Genomic DNA, 20,134 nt, shown 5'->3' on the forward strand with positions numbered 1-20,134 from the left:
AGCCAGTGTGCTCGTTTGACCTTCCCTAAACCCAAAGGAATAAATACAGATCTGATACAGCGCTGAAAACAAGCTAGCCACAAACGCCGTGAATGCGGCTTTGTACTAGCGCTATTAAGAGCCTGACCAGTGCAAGAAAAGGAGGATCTCGAAACCGTATGAGGAATTAACCTGCGTCAAATATTTAGACGGACATTAGGCAATTCAGCCTCGAAAAAGACTGCTCCGTAAAGCAATTCTTGCTCAAAGGGAAAATCCCTATTTTTAGGTGTTACATACTCATCGTTACTTTAACGTTCGGCTTCACTGAAGAAAGACTGTAATGCTGTTTGCATTGCAGTTTGTAACAATTGCAGGCCGGGTTTTGAGCGACTGTCCACCACAAATATTAACATATGAGGATGTTGCTGGGTCACATGTCTGATTCTCAAGGCTATTCTACAGAACAGCTTTGCAAACGGTGGTTGGTTGCAGTGTCTGTAAATGACTAATGTGCCATTTCATCTTTATGTGGCAGTGCTGGTCGTGGTCACCGTTTCCTTCTAATACGACTCTGTCTCTGAGAGCATTGCTTCAACCAATAACCACAAATGAAGAAAAAAAAAAAAAAAGTCACTCTGAATTTAGACATGAAGTTGCTGAGAACCATCTGTACTACAATTACAATCCCTAAAAACCGATAGATGGTTTTCAACAGACTAAACGAAGGACAGCAAATAAACGTTTTAAAAATATTTGTGGAAGGAAATATTGTCGATTATTTTGATAAGCCATACCACCACAATGCAAAAAAAAACCCCTCACTAATAACTATAGCTTAGTCCTAAATAGGGCTCTCGCTTACCCTTCAGTTACATAAAACTGCTCAAAAGATTGGTAACAGGTTCATTTCTTTCTTTTATTAAATACTTTAATTGGGAAACAATGCACTAAATTGAAAAAAGTAAGAAGTTTTTTAATAAAATGTTTAATCAAACAATTGCAGCCTCGCTGAGCGTAAGACACATTCTTCTTTACTCTCAGAAGTCTCTCACGGTTGAATGATTTCAAAACATGATTATATTTTGTTATACCACAAAATTGCTTGGGGGTCAGGACTTTGTTCAAAATGTAATCAACAGGAAGTGGCACAGCTCAATGACGTATTCAGAAACACTTCAGACGTGTAACTACAAAAAAAAAAAAAACTGAATGGCACAAGAAACAATTCTCCCAGTCTTTTAATATAAAACGGGGCGCAGTACACAAATCGAAACCGAAAAGAAAGCATTCTAAGTACTTTCCATGACAGAGCAGTACTCATCTACTTGTTAGATACACAAAAAAAAAAAGTCTCTAGCTTCTGTCTCTAGCTGCTAATATCAATGCAACAGCTGATAGCTATTAAAATTTGAAAAGGAATGGATCTCGGATCATTCGTGAAACAGCACCACCCAAATGTAATACAACGGTACTGCAGTCTCTGAAGCTTTTAAAAAATGGACGTACAATTTTTTTTTTGCATGTGCATCCATGTTTGAGACCTGCTGATACAAAAAAAGCACCCAAACGTCTCAGTCAGTGGTGGTGCGGCGATACCAGAAGCGCGCTCTGAAGTCGTCACTGCAGGTCATGAAGCCGGGGTTGGTGGGCGAGTGTACGATACAGCGCACAATGTTATTGTGGCCCAACGAGAGCAGGTTTTTCCTCTCCGCCGTGCGTGAATCCCAGCAGCACAAGCTGATGGTTCGCTCGTCCGGCAGCAGCACATAGTCCTCCGTGTGGTTGAAAACACCCTGAGTGCGGTGCGTTTGTCTCCCACTGAGACCCGCACCTGTGTAACAGGAAACACAACGAGGGTGAGCTTGCAGCAGAGTCTGTGAACCGCAGTGGAAAGCGCTGGACAGGTGGTGTGAAGATGACAGACGCGGTATTCACTAAATATATTAACTATCAGCACTTTTTTGATGCAAAAAAGCCATCATAATGCATAGGCCTACTATAAAAATTCATTACTCCAGTCATAGATGCTGTTAACATAGTTTTTTTTGCTGGTTTATTTTCGTTTCAGATTCAGATCCGGTTCGATTCTGATTCATTTCAGTATATTTCAGTCTATTCTGCTTAATATCAATTCTCTCACAATTAATAAAGTGAATTATGAAGCGCGTTTCAGATGGATTTAAACGGGTAACTGGTTTTTATAGACTAGTTATCAAAAAAACAGATTCACGGGAGTCATTCGTTTCTGAAATTGGGTTGCATTAGTTCACTGGGGGACAAAAATGTAATTATAGTAATGCTCTTGTGAACTGGGCTACACTTATTAGGATATGTTTTTGAATAAATCGGTTATTATAGTATAAGTAATTTGTACTTAACGGGTGTTTTTTAGTCAATTAACAAGCAAATCACTGTTTGGTCAGTTTGGTATACGTTTTAGATTAACTATAAAAGTGAAAAACATGGCATAAACAGTAAGGTCTTAAAAAGAATCAGTTCATAAGAGTCATTTGTCCAGGATCGGAAGGTTGTGCTGTGTTTTTGATTCAATATAAAGAACTGACCGACTCAGTTGTTTTCTTGTGAATTAAACTGGAATCATCATAACAAAGACGAAAACGAATTGAAACGTCTTTCTCAGACAGAACTGAATCATCTAGCCTGCATGATGTATAATCTAAACCTACCCATAATTCAGTATCTCACCTGTGTACTTGACCAAAGTCCGGCCTGTGGAGATCTCCCAGAGCTTGGCGACAGAATCCTTCCCGCTGGAGAGAATGTACTTGGAGTTCTTGGAGAAAACGGCCGAGCAGACCTCAGCGCCGTCGTGGGCTTTGTCGAACGTGGTCACGCAGCGGTTCGACACGCCGTCCCACAGCTTGATGCTGCCGTCTTTGCTGCAGGTGACGTAGCTGTTAGCGCTGGGATTGTAACAGACCCCGCAGATGGTGTCCGTGTGCTGATCCAGAGGGTTGCAGGACACGAAACACTGGAACGTGTTAACGTCATAGAGACGCAGGGTTGGGTGCTGCGTGCCGACTAGCAAGAAATCCCCAGACGGGTGGAAGGATATGGAGCGCAACATTTCAGCTTCCTGTAGAAAACGAAACGAGAAACACTGCATGCGAACATCTCCAATAAATGAAGGACTCGAGCTAATTCAGAGGCTTGATTTTATACCTGTATGTGCTTGAAGGCTCTTTTTGCAGACGGCTTTGAATAATCAAAGAGTTTGAGGGTGTAATCGCGAGAGCCGGAGGCTAAGATCTGCTCGGTCGGGTGAAAAGCGAGGCACGTGACCTCATCCACATGATCATACAGAGTTCTGATTACGGGGTGGTTCTCCATGTTCTGCTGGGCCGTTTCGTTCATCATCACCTAAAACAACACGATATTAAAGTCACAGTGAAACATATTCTTTCTTCCGAATTTTGAAGCACATCCAAATGAAACATTATCAAACGAGGAGGGCAGGAACTTGGATCTGCATCAGAAGATGCAGAGGTGTGAGCACTTAACTCACTTGAAGTCATATATAAATAATATGCCTGGATGAGTTGTACACAATAAGATCTATAGCGAAGAGATCAGATGCACTCGCCTCGAGAGGCATGGCGCTTTTGGCCAGCATGCGCTCAGTGTCCAGGATCTTAATGGAGGCGTCAGCGGAGCCCGTGGCTATGAGCTGCCCATCGCGGCTGTAGGTGGCCACGCGGCACGGACCCTTGTGAGACGTCACATAGCAGGTCTCATACTCTGACGCTTCGGGGGACATGGTTTGTACGTCTGCGTCAAATTCCAGGTCGATGCCGACTCCCGGCGCCACGGTGTCCGAGCGGCCAATGGCGTACTGGACCGCACTGTCATCGTTCTCCATTCCTACGAAAAGAGATTTTTAAAAAAAACCTTCTCCGGCTTCATCAATAAACGTTTCTTCAGCCCAATGAAGTCGCCTAATTTTCCTTCTTTTTTTTTTCTCACTTTGAAGAAACAAGAACTGTGCACATTGCAAAGCATTTTGGATTGTTTTTTTTCATTTTGGCGAGCAATATTTATCCCTAAATTGTGTAACAGCAAAATGATGCGTTTTTGTTGTTAATTGTTTGAAAATAGACCCTTTTATAGATCCTTTTTATTTTACTGCTAAAATTATTTATTGATAAAATGTATTACTTTTTTCATGCAAGATTTTGGCTTTTTTTAATGAAGTGTTTTTTCAGATTAGTGGAAAGAAAGCATCTAAAGGACACCGTTAAGTGTTTCTTTTATAGCATTTTATATATTTTTGTCAATAGATTTCAATTACAGCACCTATTTTCAAAGCCCTTTTTTCTCGAAATGAGTTTTTTTCTCCTACACTGAGAAGATTAGATGAAAGTACTTACATGCACTGGTTTATTTTATGGTTGTTTAGCAATTAATAATTTTCCTGGCACTGTATAAACAGTGAAAGTGATTGAGTCGTACCTATCTTGGCCAGCTGCATGAGCTGCTCTGATGGAGACACCACACTCTGGGGCTTCACCTCGCTGATCAGGCTGTTGGCGATAGTGGTGTAGCCATCATACAGCAGCTGGCTGATGATCAGCTTGTAAAGATGCTGTCTGTCCTTCAGTGTGGGCTTGGGCCGGAACATCTTTGCTGCTTGATGCCTGCAAGTGAACGAAGCAACGTAGCAAGGCTCAGACTACAGGTGGTTTTGCGTTTGGAAACGTAGTGAGCTGCCTATTGAGACAACACGCTCTATGATTCCCAAAATGTTGTCAAGAAAGGTAACAGATTTAAAACAGCCCCTTTGTTGTTAATTCTAGAGCACTGTTAGCGCAAATCTGTGCGTTATATAGATGTTGACGAGTCATTTAAAAGTGGTTTGCGTCTGTTTTAAAACAAAGGTCAAAGTAAGCAACAATTACTGTTTACGTGGCGCTTCATTCATTAAAAGTTTGATATTTAAGTAACGACTCACCAGTTCAAGACTTCACGAGGTGCGCGCGCACGCTTTGTGCGTCTGACGTCATGACGTAAGCATATACAGTTGAGTTGTGGGAATAAACCATTCACAATAAAAGTCCACCATTGGTTTAAAGTAAAAGTCCCTAATTAATTTTCATAAAAATAATTTTTGGACAAAAAACTATATAAATATATATATATATATACACACACACACATATAATGTGTGTAACATATATATATATATATATATACTGTATATACATACTTTTTGTAACGACACATTGTTTTTTTTTTTTTTTGCATCTACAGTGTATGTATAAATAAAGTTCTAACTTCATGTAAATAAAATAGCTTACATTACATAATAATGATTGCTAATCAATTTTATTAGGTCAATTAAAAAAATATCCCAAATAACATTTCATATTTAAATATATTTGATCTGCTGATTTGTTTAATATACTACATCTGTATTCAAGGATTACAAAATATCCAAAATTGGGGAAGAAATGTGAAATGTATAAAATTAGTTCTGCTACCTTAAACACAGCTTAAGGTTAAATGTTTCTTAAACTTTTCATATAACAATGTTCATATACACGTCTTATTATATATACTTATTAATAAGAATTTTTCAGTGTTTGAAACAATTCAACCAAACAATTCAATAAAAAAAAAATAAAAACCCAGATGAATCGCATGAATCCTGTAAGTTTCCCTCCAAACACAAAGAGCACACCATCAGGGTCATTTTTAAATCTTATTTTTCTCTTTAATGTATTTACAAGCTTTACATTTCCTCTGTAGTTCTTCATTACAAGTACACTGAGCAATCCTGGCGATTTTCTGACTTGCATTAGAACTTCACCTTAAATGCATACAGGTATTTGATGATGTCCGAATTTTTATTCCATTCAGGATGCATATTCATTTTTACTCTGTTTCCCATGTCATCTGGAAAGTCTGTTGAGCAAGAGCGAAAGCAGAAGAACCAGTGGCTGGTGTTTCCCAAAACCGCTTGAAACTTCAGCAACATCAGCCCATCTCGGACCAGCTCCCACCTTGAGGCAAAAATGTTACGTTTTTTTTTTTTTTTTTCTGAGGAAATATTTTATTCATTTTGAAGTGAATCACATGAATCCAGGGAGGCTGCTGACACACTGAAACAAAATTAATATTATTGTTATGATACACGTTTATTCTGTTATTTCTATCAATGTTCTTTTTGCCTGCAAATGTTAAATAGAACTCCATACTTGCAGTCTCTTAAAAAAATAATAAATTAAAGAGTTCAGAACCTATCTTAAGTCTCTTCTTTTAAAAGTAACAAAAGAAAAAAAAAAAGTCAAACTTTAAAACAAAAATATTTTCTATATATATGATACAAGTATTTAGTGTTCCCTCCGTTGTGTAGAGAGTTCCAGCTCAAGTTGGCCAGCGTTTCCAAGTCAAAGTTCCTTTCGTTTGGATGCATTTTCGCTTCTGTGTCAGTAGGGGGTGTGTCTGGGCGTCGGCCTCCTGCTCATGTCAATTATCCTCAGACTCCTCCTCCGCCTCGCGTAACCAGGTGAAGAAAGCAGTGACCGACTTCAGCGCTACGCCTTTTCCCTGCTGTTCCGCTGGGTCTTTACTCGTTTCCCATTGATAGAAAGCGTCCTCCGAAATAACGTCTTCGTCGTAAAGACAGTCGAAAAACATTCGGAGCAGATCTGCGGGAAAAAAAAAGAAGCAAGCGGATAAAAAAAATGACAAACTTAGAAGTCAGTAGATAAGTTCGGCATCTTTATTCGCATCTGCTACGTACTGGGTGGTTGATCCAGGGCGACAATCAAAGACTGAAGAGCATAAAGTGCTTGCAGCTGCCGCTCCGTGTCCGAGTTAAGGTACTTATGCAATATAGGTAGACGTCTCTGGATGATAGCAGTGTCCACTCTACAGGATGCGCTCTCATCTGGAGAGGAAAAAGATCAAAGTAATTGGTTAATGGAAGATGGAGATGAAGCGGTTTAATAAAAGGCTCAAGGGCGAGCGGTTTGCTCACCTTTCACTGCCGCTTTACAAACAGCTGTCATTAAAGCTCTCAAAAACGGAGAGGAATTCATTTGAGAGTCATCCAAATTAGCCTGAAAAGAAAAAGCGGATTTCTTGAAAATGTCTCGTGCGCTTGAATTCTGGCTCTGCAGAACTGATCCACAGAGTCAGCCTCACCTCGACCCAGTCGAAGATCTGCTCGTCACTAGCCATGTCTTCCAGCAGGAGGTGCTCCAACTGTTTAAAGAGCTCCTCGGGACTGAGGCTGGGTTTAGCCGTGGACGGGGACACCGGGGGTACGTCTGACACGGTAAACTCCAACTTCTGGAAAAAAGAGGAAAAGGACACGACTGGTTGATTTAGTGCTCTAGAGTTCCAGGAGGTGCTTTAAAGTAGCTACGTTGCTAGCTAAGTGTTGTGTTATTAGAACAAGACTGCATTTATGTGATCAAAGAATACAGTGATAACTGAAATAATGCTAAATATTATTCAAAATTTAAAACTGCTTTTTTTTTTTTTAATATATATATATATATATATATATATATATATATATATATATATATATGAATTCTATTCAGTATATGAATAGAAACTGAAGAAAAAAATCTGGATTTATTTAAAATATAAATCTTGGTAACAATTTGCTTTTATATATAACCCATTACACAAGTAGTTGATGAATGCTTGTAATGCTTGAATTATGCTTTGTAATGCACCTTTATAATTCTCTGTACAATCATAACCACTAATACATTACCATTTCATTATCACACTATGTATTTTAAATTCAGATATGTTATTTAGGACAAGATATAATGCATTACAGTGCACATTATGAAAAATTACAACGAATTATACCTTTTAGAAACATGCATAATGCAATAGTACAAAGTTTTAAGTGTTACAGAAATCTTAAAAGTCTTGTTTTGTTGCTGAATAAAAAAAATACATCGATTAAAAGGAAATCTTTTGAACAAGAGAAAACAGTTTAAAACAGTGATGAACAGCGGAAATTGTGATTTATTTTAAATGACCATTTAAACAAAATAATTCACTAAAATAGTAAGCATTAAAAATGAACATTATTTCTAATGCTTAATATAAAAACAGAGCTAACATAGACTTTTAAAACGGCTGATGATAAAAAAAATATATTCATTTATAAATGTTACACAAATCTGTATCTGGGTCGGTGTTCAGGCTGAATTCTCACCTGTTGTGAGATGAAGGTAGGGAGATGTTCTCCCTCAGGCAGGAAGTCTGCCCAGTTCAGACCAGACTCCCTCCACAAATCTCCAACTTTCCTATGGCTCTGTAGCACAACCAGACGAATGTAAACACACAAACTCACAAAACGACACACAAAGCCACTTTACTGCATATCGTTACCGTCACAGAGGTGTCTACGCATGAAAAAGCATCATGCAGGAGCACAAAACCTCAGATGACAACTAGATAAAGATGATCTCGACGCTCTAAACACCATGTCAACAAAAGTTAAGCTTACCATTTGTTTGCATAGTAGGTGCAGTATTTCAGAAAATAAGATGGCAGCTCTTCCCACAGGGAGTAGCGGTTTACTTAACTCGCTGCAGAAACAAAACAAATCTCCATTAGATGCTAAACTGAATCACTGTGACAGCTGAAGCCTGCAAGGACCTGGAATGACTGCAACTACTGTGCACTGCCAAACTGTTAAAGCCCCAGAAGTCACAGACCCAACACATTGAGATGAGTTTTTATTTTATTATGTAGTACTGCGTTCTGTAGTCCGTCTTATTCAGAATAACGGTCTCAAATCACAATATCCATATCGACTATTGAAACAAATGCACAAAATTTCTGACTGCACAACCTGCTCTGGATGCAGCCCACCCTTCGATAATATATTCTGGTCCACAAAAGTTGTGCGTGTTTGTTTGACATAAAAAAAAATATAAAAATGATATAAAATGTTCACATAGAAGTGACAAGGTTGCTGATTATGCTTTTGGATTAGATGTTACAAAATATAATTTTGAAGCATTGTTATTTTAGATACTATTATACTATACTATTAATAAGATATTTTGAATATTGTAACGCCTGGTATTTTGCAGCATGTTTGCCGCACAATGTTTAATCAGAAAAGAGAAAACATTTCATCAGTTACGGCTCGTTAGATCTACCATTCTGCCTGCTTTAAAGATTTCATTCATTTTAATAAGTAAATAGCGTGTGAGGTACATGATAGAGATCTATAATGTAGAGATTCAGTAGCGAAGCTGTGTTTTATAATATGAATAGTATCTTGACCTTGTGCTGGAGCGTTAACAGTACATGCATGTCTGAAGTCATCCTCTGAAAGGAGATTCCACCTCAAAAGAACATCCGTTTATTAATCGAGGACAATATATAATGGGGTTTTAGGGGTGGAATGTCCTTTTTAAAAATCGCAAATTACACAAAAGCACCAAAACAGAACTCATGAGACCTTTCAGTGTTTGTCACGACCAATGGAATCCTGACCTGAACAGCTCTCTCATACTGATTCCTCCCTCTCTCAGCAAAGGGCTGAGCAGCTCAGCCAGGTAAAGCCAAATGAAGGGAACATCTATGGCCATATCATCAGCCTGCTCCAGCATCTCCGTAAACCTACAGAGCCAAGAGACATAGACAAACCAAAGCACTTTACCACCAAAGCGCGAAAGTACTAAGAAATATATTCGCATGAAATGTGCGCTCACCCTTTGTAGAGCTGGGAATGGGGTATGATGCCCTTCTGAATAAGCTGATAGTACAGAAGTCCCATGTGCTCTCTGGCCTTCTGGCTGCGCTCCAGTGTGCACTCCAGACCCATGCGAACAAACACAAACAGCAGAGAGGGCTGATCCATCTCCATTACACACTGCACTGCCTCCTGCACGCGTAAACAGACACGACACGCATTCAAATGGTTTACAATGCCGAGAAACAATCACGCAACAAATATTCAAATATTCAGGTTTCAAGCAGTTACTTTAGCCGTACTTAACCGAACGCAATAATTAAAAGTTGTACGATGGCACACATAGACAGATGTGCCTATGTGTCTATTACAATGAAATTTCGACTTTCTAAATAAATCAAAATGAAGAATTGAAATAAAGGCCAGTTGTGTGTATGTTTTTACGCCAGTTATTGAAAATGCAGTTTGGGAATGGTAAGATTTTGATATTTACGTCAAAAACCGTGAACCGTTTTTCCCCTAATCAAAAAAGCTGAATTTATTTGAAACTAATATGTGCAGAGAACTAATAATATGGCACAGAAATGTATAAATCCTAGTTCGACAATTTAATAGTTAATTTACATTGAATTTGTACCACTGAATGTGTTACAAATATTACCTTTATTACTTGATAATACTCCGTTGATAAGAGCTTTTAAAATAAATGGATGATTTAGCTGCGGGTGCCATCTTCTGGTGAAACGAGGGAGTTCGTTTGGCATGAGACTCCCACACAGTGCATTATGGGTTATCTCTAGCCGTCGAGCATCCACTATAGTTTCGGACACCATTAAAAACGGCTGTTCCCTCAAATTGTTTCGAATGTAGCCACAGTTACCCCAAACTTTTGAACAGTAGTTTGTTTTCCATTTTAAATGTTGGGAGTTTTTGTGTTGGGGTCCTGTGATGTACCTTGTAGTCGTTAATGTGCAGAAACTCATCAATGATGGATTTGGACTTCCGCTCGATCTCCTCTTCGGACAGGATGGGCTTCTCTGAAACACCAGCGACCTGCAGTGTCTCAGATTTCACTGCAATGAAACAGAAGCTCAGTATTTAGCATATATTTAGTACTCAAGTAAATGCACGCAAAACGCAGCTTCAAAGTATGCGTGTTCCTCAGCATGTGTCCTTCCTCACATGTCTCCGTGGCTCTGTTGTTCTCCATTTCACATTTCTCCTCCGAGATGCTGGCCTTGCGAGGTGTTTGGTGTGAGTCAGATCCCTCCCTCCATGTCTCCTGAGGGGCCGCGTTGTCCGTTAGCTCCTTCGCGCTGCCACCTCGGCTGAAGGGCCCCGGTCGTGACGGCCCCAAACTCACCGGCTTTTCACCGCGTTCACGACCTGTGCTGCCTCGACTGGCAGAGACATACAAAATACACATTAAAATATATCAAGCCTTTATACATTTAAATTCTACATTTGTATTCGTATCTCATATGTTGGTACCTTCCCAGTGGGCGTCTGGAATCGGAATCAGAGGTTTGGGCCGGTGGTGGACTGGGCTGAGATGTAGACGACTGTAGCGCTGAATAGCGGTTCAGGGTGCTACTGGCAGACCGTGTTAACTCTGGAAATATGGGCATGGAGATTATACATACATGTATAATGTAAAAACAGTAATCTAATCAGCACTTCTTCAATGCAGGTCCTCACCAGAGTCACTAGCTTTGGCTCCACCACTGCTGCCCTTTATCCAGTTGATCTGTGCCCGCGGACCTAGCTGGATCTTTTCATCGATTTGAGGCTGTAATGGGAGATTGTTTGGGGTCACAGAGGGTACAAGAGTATTTCCTAAACACCATATCACAGATGCTAAAATGACTCATCATCGATTGTTAAAGGACTCAATGTCAATCTATTCTGTGCTGCACTTAATTGTGGTTATAATCAGCAGGTGGCAGTGTTCCTTCAAATCAACCGTACTCTCTCATTCTGATTCAAAAAGAGTGTAAGATGTGAAGATCTTCACCTTGGAGATCTTAGGGATCTTTGTGGGGTCGATGGTCCTGCTGTTCTTGGTAGTGGGCACAGTGTTCCACGTTTCCTCCCTGGGCAAGCGCTGATCTCTCTGATCTATAAGCAAAGACACAGGGCAGGGTTACTTCACAACATATCACCACTAGTCTATTATAGCCACTGAACACTGAAATTAGAAATAGCAAGGGTTTTATTAGGTTTAAATGTTCTTAAACAGGGGGTGAGATCTCACAAAGGGGCCTCAGAACAATTCCAAGCATATTTCTTTTTGAAACTAGACATTATTTAATCATTATCATTATTTAAGCTTTATATATATATATATATATATATATATATATATATATATATATATATATATATATATATATATATATATATATATATATATATATACTAAACTCAATAACAGGGTTCACACACATTTTTATCAATACAGTTCCATGACAAAAAAAAAAAAAAAAAAAGACCTAATGTTCCATTATTTTACAATAAGAATAAAAATCTGTTAATGAATGCAATTGTAATATTTGTAACCACTACAATTATGCAACCACTACAAGCTGCAACTGTGCCAGATGTCACTCCACAAAGAAAACACATTACATCACTGAATATTACCATATTACCATTTTTTTAACTCGGTAAGGACCTGGATTTTGTTTTGGAAACTTTTCTATTTCGCAACTGTATACCTAGGTGTATATAACGGTTTACAATACCTGCAGAGTGCGCTTTAGCTTCCACATTCTTATGAAGTGCTCTAATTTGTTGAGATAGTGAATTAGTGGGTTGTTGTTTAGCCAAAATCATCAAAATGAAAAAAAAACTACAGACTTAAGCAACATCAGTATGTATTTATTTAAGTTAACAGAACATTTACATTGTTTCTGTCAACTGTAAACCTACTCTCTTAGTTTGTTCAGCTAGCTTCACGCAACAGGCCACAGCTGTCCAAACAACATTTTTTTTTATGTTCATATCTTATCTTTACCTGGAAATCAAATGAGGTTTTGTCCTCTGGGTGGTACAGTAGTTGGCCATCTATAGCCAGAGAAACCCACTAAAATGCTGAAGAAGTGCTGTGGATCTCACCTGGCCTCCTCTTTATGTCTTTAGACAGAAGCTGCTGATGAACCTTCCTCTGTTCTTCCTGTTCCTCCAGCTTGGCCTCTTTATGGATCTGCTCTATGGTTTTAGGTCCCTGGTCTGCTCTTCGGGACACCCAGTTATGCTGGAAAATATTAATAATCGGAGAGAGATCAGATATCCATGATTAATAGATCAGTGTCATTCTGGGAAACACACTACAATTAACTATACAAAACGACTAACTGTTTTTTTAAAGCTGGATACAATAAAGATTTCAAAGTTGAAAGAAGTATCCTTCCTCTTTTTGGCTCTTCTCTCTCTCACACATTTTTATCACTCAAAAGATACAAAGAAACACCAAGCTAAACTACGCCACTTGCAAACAGACATGAATTTAACATCTTGGCCAAAACTTATGACCTTGTAGAGACTGTAATCTGTGGCTATTTCTGCGCCACTGAGTTCAGAGTCTTTTCTCACTGGTTCCAAAACACAATATACTTAAAGTGAGTATTCATTTTACATATTTATTTAAATAATTATAAATTACAATTATTGTTTTTATTAAACACTTATATATACATACATACACCTTTTTTTACGTTTTATTATAAATTATATATAGAATTATTTTTTAAATAATCTAAAATACTACAATCATAGAACACTTTTTAAAAGAATGCATTCAATTGATACAAATAAACGGTAAAGAATACATTTTCAATTGTAATAATCCAGCATATTACTGCTTTTACTGTAATGTACCACTAGATTAAAAAAATAAATAAAAATAGTACCCTTGGTGAGAATGTGAGATTTATTTTAAAAATATTAAAACATTTTACTGATCCCAAAATCACAAATATAATTTGCAATAATTATAAAAGGCACCCCAAACTCACAAATTCAAAACACTTTGTGTTTTATAAAGCACTATAGATTATGAAGTTTTTAATTAAATAAAAAAAAAAGAGAAAAAGATACCACAGATGTTTTTGCTTCTCCATGTTACTTATATCAAAACCAGGCCTTTATAAAGGGCTGGCAATGGCTATCTGTACGCTCTCTAAACACACACACACACAAACAAACACAATCACATTCCCCCATGGCACTTACCAGTCTCAGATCTATCACATCCTGTAGCATGAACCGTATCCGTGACGATGTCTTGCGCTCTTTGACAATTTTCTCCATCTGGTTGAAGTACTGGTCCATACGGGGCTGTTCAAGGACACAAAGCAGTGAGTGATGAAAAACATATCAGTTGAATATCCAATAATAAGTTCATGTGTCCATGTCGATCACAGCATCTCTGCACAACGACTGATTAAAAATGAAGGCAGACTTCTTTACTGTGGCAGCTATGTGTGATCATGTAGCACAGATCTTCCTGTGCCCACCCATTATGGGGTAGAGGACATACAGGGAGCCATCGTAACTCTGAAATTCACGTTTGAGGTTTAGAATTGCTCATAAATCAATAAAAGCAGAACCTATTTCCCGACCTGACTCCCCGCGAGCTAAAAAATGCCTGAAGTTCCGGCTGCAAGGTCAGCAAGAAAAAAAGGAAGGATACAGAAAACATGTACCCTCTTGCCTCACGCTTTGCTCCAGGGTTTATGGGCGTCTGTTGGGCCCAGCTGGAACACATTTAGACTGTGTGTACAGAGTTTAGATTATATTCACCCCCGTGCCTAAATATTCCTCATTCTTTTGCCTTGCACTGAAGCGTATTTTCCAGCTCAGTCTATTGTACAGATACAATGTCATTTCAACGAAGTACTTCAAATTACAAAGGCATTTCAAAATCTTTACGATCTAAAATAAAGATGAAAATCTCAAAGCTACACAGTCATGCCGTGATGATAAGGAGCTGCCCTGGGAAATTTTTATAGGTCAAAGCCGTGGGTCATCTAAGCACTGCAAAGCCAACTGTGAAAACACTGCACACAAACAATACTAAGATCTGGCCGTCTTAGTAAACAGGCTATGTGGAGAATAGCATACTATACTACAGCAGTACATACTATGTGTAACGTTCACAGTATAAATGAACGGTATGAATGGATGTATTCTTGAGCCTATAAAGGTAACAATAATATAACAAGATAACCTTGTTTTAAATGGGTTTGGCTAAAATAAAATTTTGGTTTCGTCTGCTACTAGATACTATATACTGACTGGGTTAAATAGAATTGCATTACTAAAAAGAAACAATTTATATTGACTAGAACTAGACTAAATGTCATCAGTTTTTTTTCGACTAAAACTAGACAAAAATAGTCATGAATAATTATGACTAAAATGCTCAGATTTTAGTTGACTCAAACTTGAATGTGACTAAAACTAAAAAAAAACTAAAAATGACAGCTTCACTCAAAGACTAGGCTAAAACTAGAATTTAAAAAAACAACACTACTGAAGCAATGGCCGATGAAATTCCTTTTAAAATACATTCAAATATAAAAGAGTTATTTAACTGTAGAAACATTTCACAATTGAAGTGTTTTACTGTATTGTACTGTATTAACGAAAGTGTACTGTGTTTAATTTTAGGTAGTATGCAGTTACACTGTGCAGTATTTAGTAAGTATTGAACTAGTATTTCACTCAGAACATAGCCAATTAGACGCTTCTATCCAAAGTGACTCATTACAGGGAAAATTCTACTAATGCAATATAGTGGTGAAACAGTGGTTAAAATTGGTGACAATTCATGCATAGTTCATGCTTCAAGACTCAAACTGGGACCTGGCATACCACTATACCACACCACTGACGATATACAAAACTGAGCTTCTGAACAAGAATGCCAGCTGTCACAGAAATATCTAAGCTGACAATCATAACACCGATAGAACCGTAGAGATCCCTTTAGGCGAGTAGGTCTTGTTTTAAGCTGTTTTCCGATACACAAACAAAACAATTAGAACCTATCCTTCCTCTTTGAGCATCACAGTTAACACCTTACAACATGAGCTCTGGTGGCCTGCTGAGAGCTGTCTTTCCAGAGAACCGGACTGATTTATTAGTAGCCTATTTTATCAGACAAACAAACAGCAGAGGCGTGCTAAAGGAATGCCAAGTAAACAACAGTGATTATGTGATTACGTAGTTAGCTAAGAATTCATCTAAAAATTCAGCTTTTGCTAAATAAATGCCCAATGCTTATATACTGCAGGCTCTGCCTCAAACAGATCACTCATGGACCACCAGTCTGATACATATCGCACACAAAAAGGGCAAACGCTTTCTGAAAATGTCAAGCTCTAGTCTGATTGGCTGGAGGGTTACACCATTACTATTACAATTTGACCTAAACCAGGCACTATGTTGCAGTTCCTCACAAATCAACCCTATGTCTTGGCAAAAATCTCACTTGGTATTTGGCCAGTGTTCATTTCAGACCCTACTTACTTGTAGTTGCCTTCCCGTCTCAGAGGGCAGTTCTTCAACAGTTTGCCATGCTGAGGCTTGCTGAGATGAGGTTTTACAGTAGTTCTATTTTCCATAACGGTCACATTAGAGGATTTAAATTAAAAAAACCAATATATTCCATTTCCTTTACCAAGGGATTTTTACTTCAGATTTTGTGAAATGCTAATTTCAGGAGGATCAATACGGCTCTAGAATTTATACCAAAAAAAAAAAAAAAAAAAAAAAAAAAAAAAAAAAAATGGTGGTCCAGTTACCTTGGCTTTCTCAAAGTCAAGGTCTTTGCCGATGGTAGTGAGGAGTCTGCAGAGGCACTCCAAGCTCTCGTCGTCATGGTTTTTTAGTAGTTTCACCACACAGTCATGCATGATGGGCTCTGTCAGCATCTTGAGCTTGAACAGCTCACCGATGAATTTGATATTTCCCGTGGAGCGGCGCCGTGCCTTGTCCTTCGCCTCCTCTAGCTCCTCCTGCAGTCTTTCCTTTTCTGTGGGCTAAAATAAAAAGGGTTGCACATGATATTTACACGTTACATATTTAAATATCAACTCAAAAAGACTACCGATACGAGAAAGTCTAAATTATCTCTTGATAATAATTATTGAATAATTACTGATGTGGCAGAGTCCAGCTCCTTTTGTTTCTTCTCAAGTACGACGTCGTCCACTTTGTCCCTCTCGAATTCCTTCTGACAGCGGTTCAATAGCAGCTTCCGGAAGTTTACTGTGGTATTAGGTTTGTCTGACGTGGGCACTTTTAGCTACAATCGGATCACAAGAGGCCCATGACATTCTCAAAAAGTAGTAATATGAGGCAAAATAATGGACAGTCCAAAGAAAACAGACATGGAAATTTCGCAATCACACAACGCACAATTAGTTTCAAAGTGCACGAAACGTACCGTAGCCAGGCAGCGACACATGTTGGCGTAGGCCACAGAGAAGCTGGGCTCATCTATGGCCTTCTCAAACACAAGGTCGATAACTCCCTTTAGCCTCTCCTCTGTGTTGATCGTGAGATCCGTCACCTGCTTCATCAGCTGATGGAACATCTGGGGTGTGAGCTTGTTCAAAATGCTACGAACTTTTCGGAACAATTCCTGGAGTGCCAGAAAAGCGACAGATAGCAGCTCAAAATCAACGAAACAACCTTCAGATAAAATAAACAGGCTTTCGATTAAATTGACAAATCGGGACATCAAGGATGTGAGAAAGTCAAACAAAACCCTTGTGCCTGACGAGAACAAAAGCCACCATACGTGACAACCATATAAGTCGATCTCAAGTGTGCATCTCTTGAGGTCTTGAGTGCTTCTTTTACTGTGAATGTTTCAAACGCTATATAGGATGGTAATAATAAAAAAAACAAACAGCAAGAACACACACCTGGGTTCTCAGTCCCTCTGGGTCATCCATCACGCCCTCTCTCTTCATCCCAGGTTTCCAGGCATGCTCTGCCTTCTTGAGCTGAACGTCATCATTAACAGAAACATTTACGATGATCTTGCGTGGTGGAAGTCGCCGCACGTTTATAAGCTTTGGATAAAGTGTACAGATAGAAAACAAGCGTGTTACGTTTCAAAATGTATATAAAAGATATTATATTTAATAACATTATTCACATTTTACCAGCAAATTCACATTACAGTAATATATGTGGATGTTTTACTTTTTGAGAGACTTTATGCAAAATACAATTACTCACCCAAAAATCTAAAGAAAGGAATTTTTTTATTTTTTTTTTTATAATGGATCTATCTACCAAACTGCTAAATGTTCTCCCAAATTACTTAATCATACTGAAATAGGTAGAAAGATTAAAATGTTATAGAGTATATGACTTATGATTATATAACATATGATAGTATATGATTTATCATAACTCACTGGAGCACCATGTCCTCCTGGCATTTGCCTGCTGAAGTCAGCAAAAGCGGGAGTAAAATCCTGGGGAGTGCCCCTGGAAATCAACCTGGGGTCCACAGATCTCAGCGGCAGCTTGTTTTGGTTCATCTGAAACAGAGGAGATCATTTCTATGAGTTCTCCAGCAGGAGGCGCAGTGAGAAATAGTGCTGTGACATGAATGAAACACCAGATCTCCCTCCCCTCCCGCTTATGCTGATCTTGGACTAGCTGTACCTATTTGTATCTTTATCACAATCAGTAAGAGAGAAACTGGTTTGAGACCAGCCTTCCCTTGCCCTACAGCACTAAGGAGAAACATTCGCCATGGAGACCAGCTCCATTTGTTATTTATATATCAACAACATGTTCGACGATTTACGCTCCAGTCAGTTTGTGACGGAGGGAACAAGAACAGCCAGAAACAGATGTGAGCGAGTACACATGCAGAGTAAAATCTAGGAACTGAAATGGGAAACCGAAAGTACGGCGTGTGTGCGTTCAGAACAACAGAAACCGAGGTTGTCAGAAACAAAAACTGAGAAAGTGTATACCAATGCAAGTCATATTTGTGTTAGTATATACCAATGTTAACTTTCTTTTATCAACAGATTAGCCTATGAATCGAACAGGGGCAGGGCATGCATTTTCTAATGTCTTTAGGCTAAATGATGCCTACTGCCAAGTATGACATAACCGTAATGCAATTTTAATGGAAACAGGACGTCGAGGGAGTTTCATAGCTCAGCCGAAGTTTAAGTCATAGGAACATACTTGTATTACTGTACTTTTCATGTTTTAAGCACCATAAGAGGAAAAACGTTATGTCCTTATTTCAGTTTTATTTCAGAAAGTAGGCAAAGAATGAGTTTTTGACTCTGAAAAAGGTTTGGATCCCCCTGTTAAACTGAGGTTACTGGATTTCACAGGATTCACCTTGCATTTATGAGGTTAATAACACTGATTGTGTTTTCAAAAGTCCTACACTGTCCAGAGCTGCATTTATTTGATCAAAAAAAAATTAATAAATACAATAACTATTTTCCATTTTATTATATATCTTAAAAAGTAATTTATTACTGTGATTGCAAAGCTGAAGTTTCAGCAGCCATTGCTCAAGTATTCACGGAAATCTTTTGACATGTTTCATATATGATAAAGTAACACTATTATTTATCAAATGCACACTGGGCCTCGTTTAATAATGAACGATGAAAAAAAATAAAAAATGGGGCGTACGGTCAATTCTACGCAAAAATATACAAATGCGAGAACAGCAGCGCAAACTGCAGACCACGAAGATTCAATCGTCGCAGCTGCAGCAAGGAGAAAAACTAGAAATTATGTCTATAAAATGAATAAAATAAATAGGACCGCACAAAATATGTAATAGGCTATGATATAGTGTAACAGTTTAATAAAATAAAAACTGCAACAAGTATAGGCTACACTTGTTTTTGATAAAGAAAAATAAAATGCAAGAGATTGTCTTTATTTTATTTAATCCACCTAATCGCACAGGCGCCTCACGCACACAAACAACATTAGTTCTGCTGCTTGACATTTCAGCTATTCATCATAAAACTTAAATGCAGTCAACCAAACAATGTTTATTTTAAAAGGTACACTGTAAAACCAGCGCATGTTAAGGATTTTACACGGATATTAGAACGTGACTGAATTAAAGCCTTTTTCAGGCTACGTATAAAATGTTAAGCAAACCATTTGCAGGCTGTTTCTAATAAATGAAGGCCAATGGCCTAATTTTGCGTTTTATTTTATAGTTTAAAATATAATTTTACAACTGAATACTGTTTTAATAAAAATTTGTTGTAGAGGGAAGAAGAGAGGCCACATTTATCAAAGTGAGATCATTCGTACGAAAGAGATTGGCGGCATGCGAATGCTTCGCGGATCACACGTGTCATAAGTTGATTTGTGCGCGCGGATTGCGCTCGTTTCAACGTTGGATTGATAAATGAGGCCTACATAAGTCAA

General features: G+C 38.4%; 2 protein-coding genes across 5 annotated transcripts in view; both read right to left on the bottom strand.

The window, feature by feature from the left end:
• Positions 1-1,202: 1,202 nt before the first annotated feature.
• On the bottom strand, positions 1,203-5,006 carry cstf1 (cleavage stimulation factor, 3' pre-RNA, subunit 1). The gene is made up of 6 exons (XM_043252968.1): positions 4,952-5,006; positions 4,453-4,637; positions 3,587-3,864; positions 3,166-3,363; positions 2,689-3,079; positions 1,203-1,813 (listed from the first exon to the last, which is right to left on the bottom strand). Exons 2-6 carry the CDS (start codon positions 4,619-4,621, stop codon positions 1,554-1,556), a joined length of 1,296 nt encoding a protein of 431 aa, XP_043108903.1. The 5' UTR covers positions 4,622-4,637; positions 4,952-5,006; the 3' UTR covers positions 1,203-1,553.
• Positions 5,007-5,688: 682 nt separating this feature from the next.
• The window catches only part of eif4g3a (eukaryotic translation initiation factor 4 gamma, 3a), a 40,820-nt gene continuing 26,374 nt past the window's right edge, over positions 5,689-20,134 (bottom strand). For all 4 annotated transcript variants that reach the window (XM_043251313.1, XM_043251312.1, XM_043251311.1 and 1 more), the window contains 20 exons: positions 18,121-18,246; positions 17,620-17,769; positions 17,136-17,333; positions 16,848-16,994; positions 16,492-16,728; positions 13,916-14,020; positions 12,800-12,938; positions 11,697-11,800; positions 11,381-11,471; positions 11,174-11,294; positions 10,865-11,082; positions 10,637-10,755; positions 9,702-9,874; positions 9,484-9,609; positions 8,483-8,564; positions 8,189-8,287; positions 7,150-7,296; positions 6,983-7,064; positions 6,746-6,892; positions 5,689-6,650 (listed from right to left, as the gene is read on the bottom strand). In XM_043251313.1, the coding sequence (XP_043107248.1) occupies positions 6,469-6,650; positions 6,746-6,892; positions 6,983-7,064; positions 7,150-7,296; positions 8,189-8,287; positions 8,483-8,564; positions 9,484-9,609; positions 9,702-9,874; positions 10,637-10,755; positions 10,865-11,082; positions 11,174-11,294; positions 11,381-11,471; positions 11,697-11,800; positions 12,800-12,938; positions 13,916-14,020; positions 16,492-16,728; positions 16,848-16,994; positions 17,136-17,333; positions 17,620-17,769; positions 18,121-18,246 (2,793 nt within the window). In that variant the 3' untranslated portion in view covers positions 5,689-6,468. The remainder of the gene's footprint in view (positions 6,651-6,745; positions 6,893-6,982; positions 7,065-7,149; positions 7,297-8,188; positions 8,288-8,482; positions 8,565-9,483; positions 9,610-9,701; positions 9,875-10,636; positions 10,756-10,864; positions 11,083-11,173; positions 11,295-11,380; positions 11,472-11,696; positions 11,801-12,799; positions 12,939-13,915; positions 14,021-16,491; positions 16,729-16,847; positions 16,995-17,135; positions 17,334-17,619; positions 17,770-18,120; positions 18,247-20,134) is intronic.

The sequence above is a fragment of the Puntigrus tetrazona genome, chromosome 11, assembly GCF_018831695.1.
Source record: "Puntigrus tetrazona isolate hp1 chromosome 11, ASM1883169v1, whole genome shotgun sequence".
Lineage (NCBI taxonomy): Eukaryota > Metazoa > Chordata > Actinopteri > Cypriniformes > Cyprinidae > Puntigrus > Puntigrus tetrazona.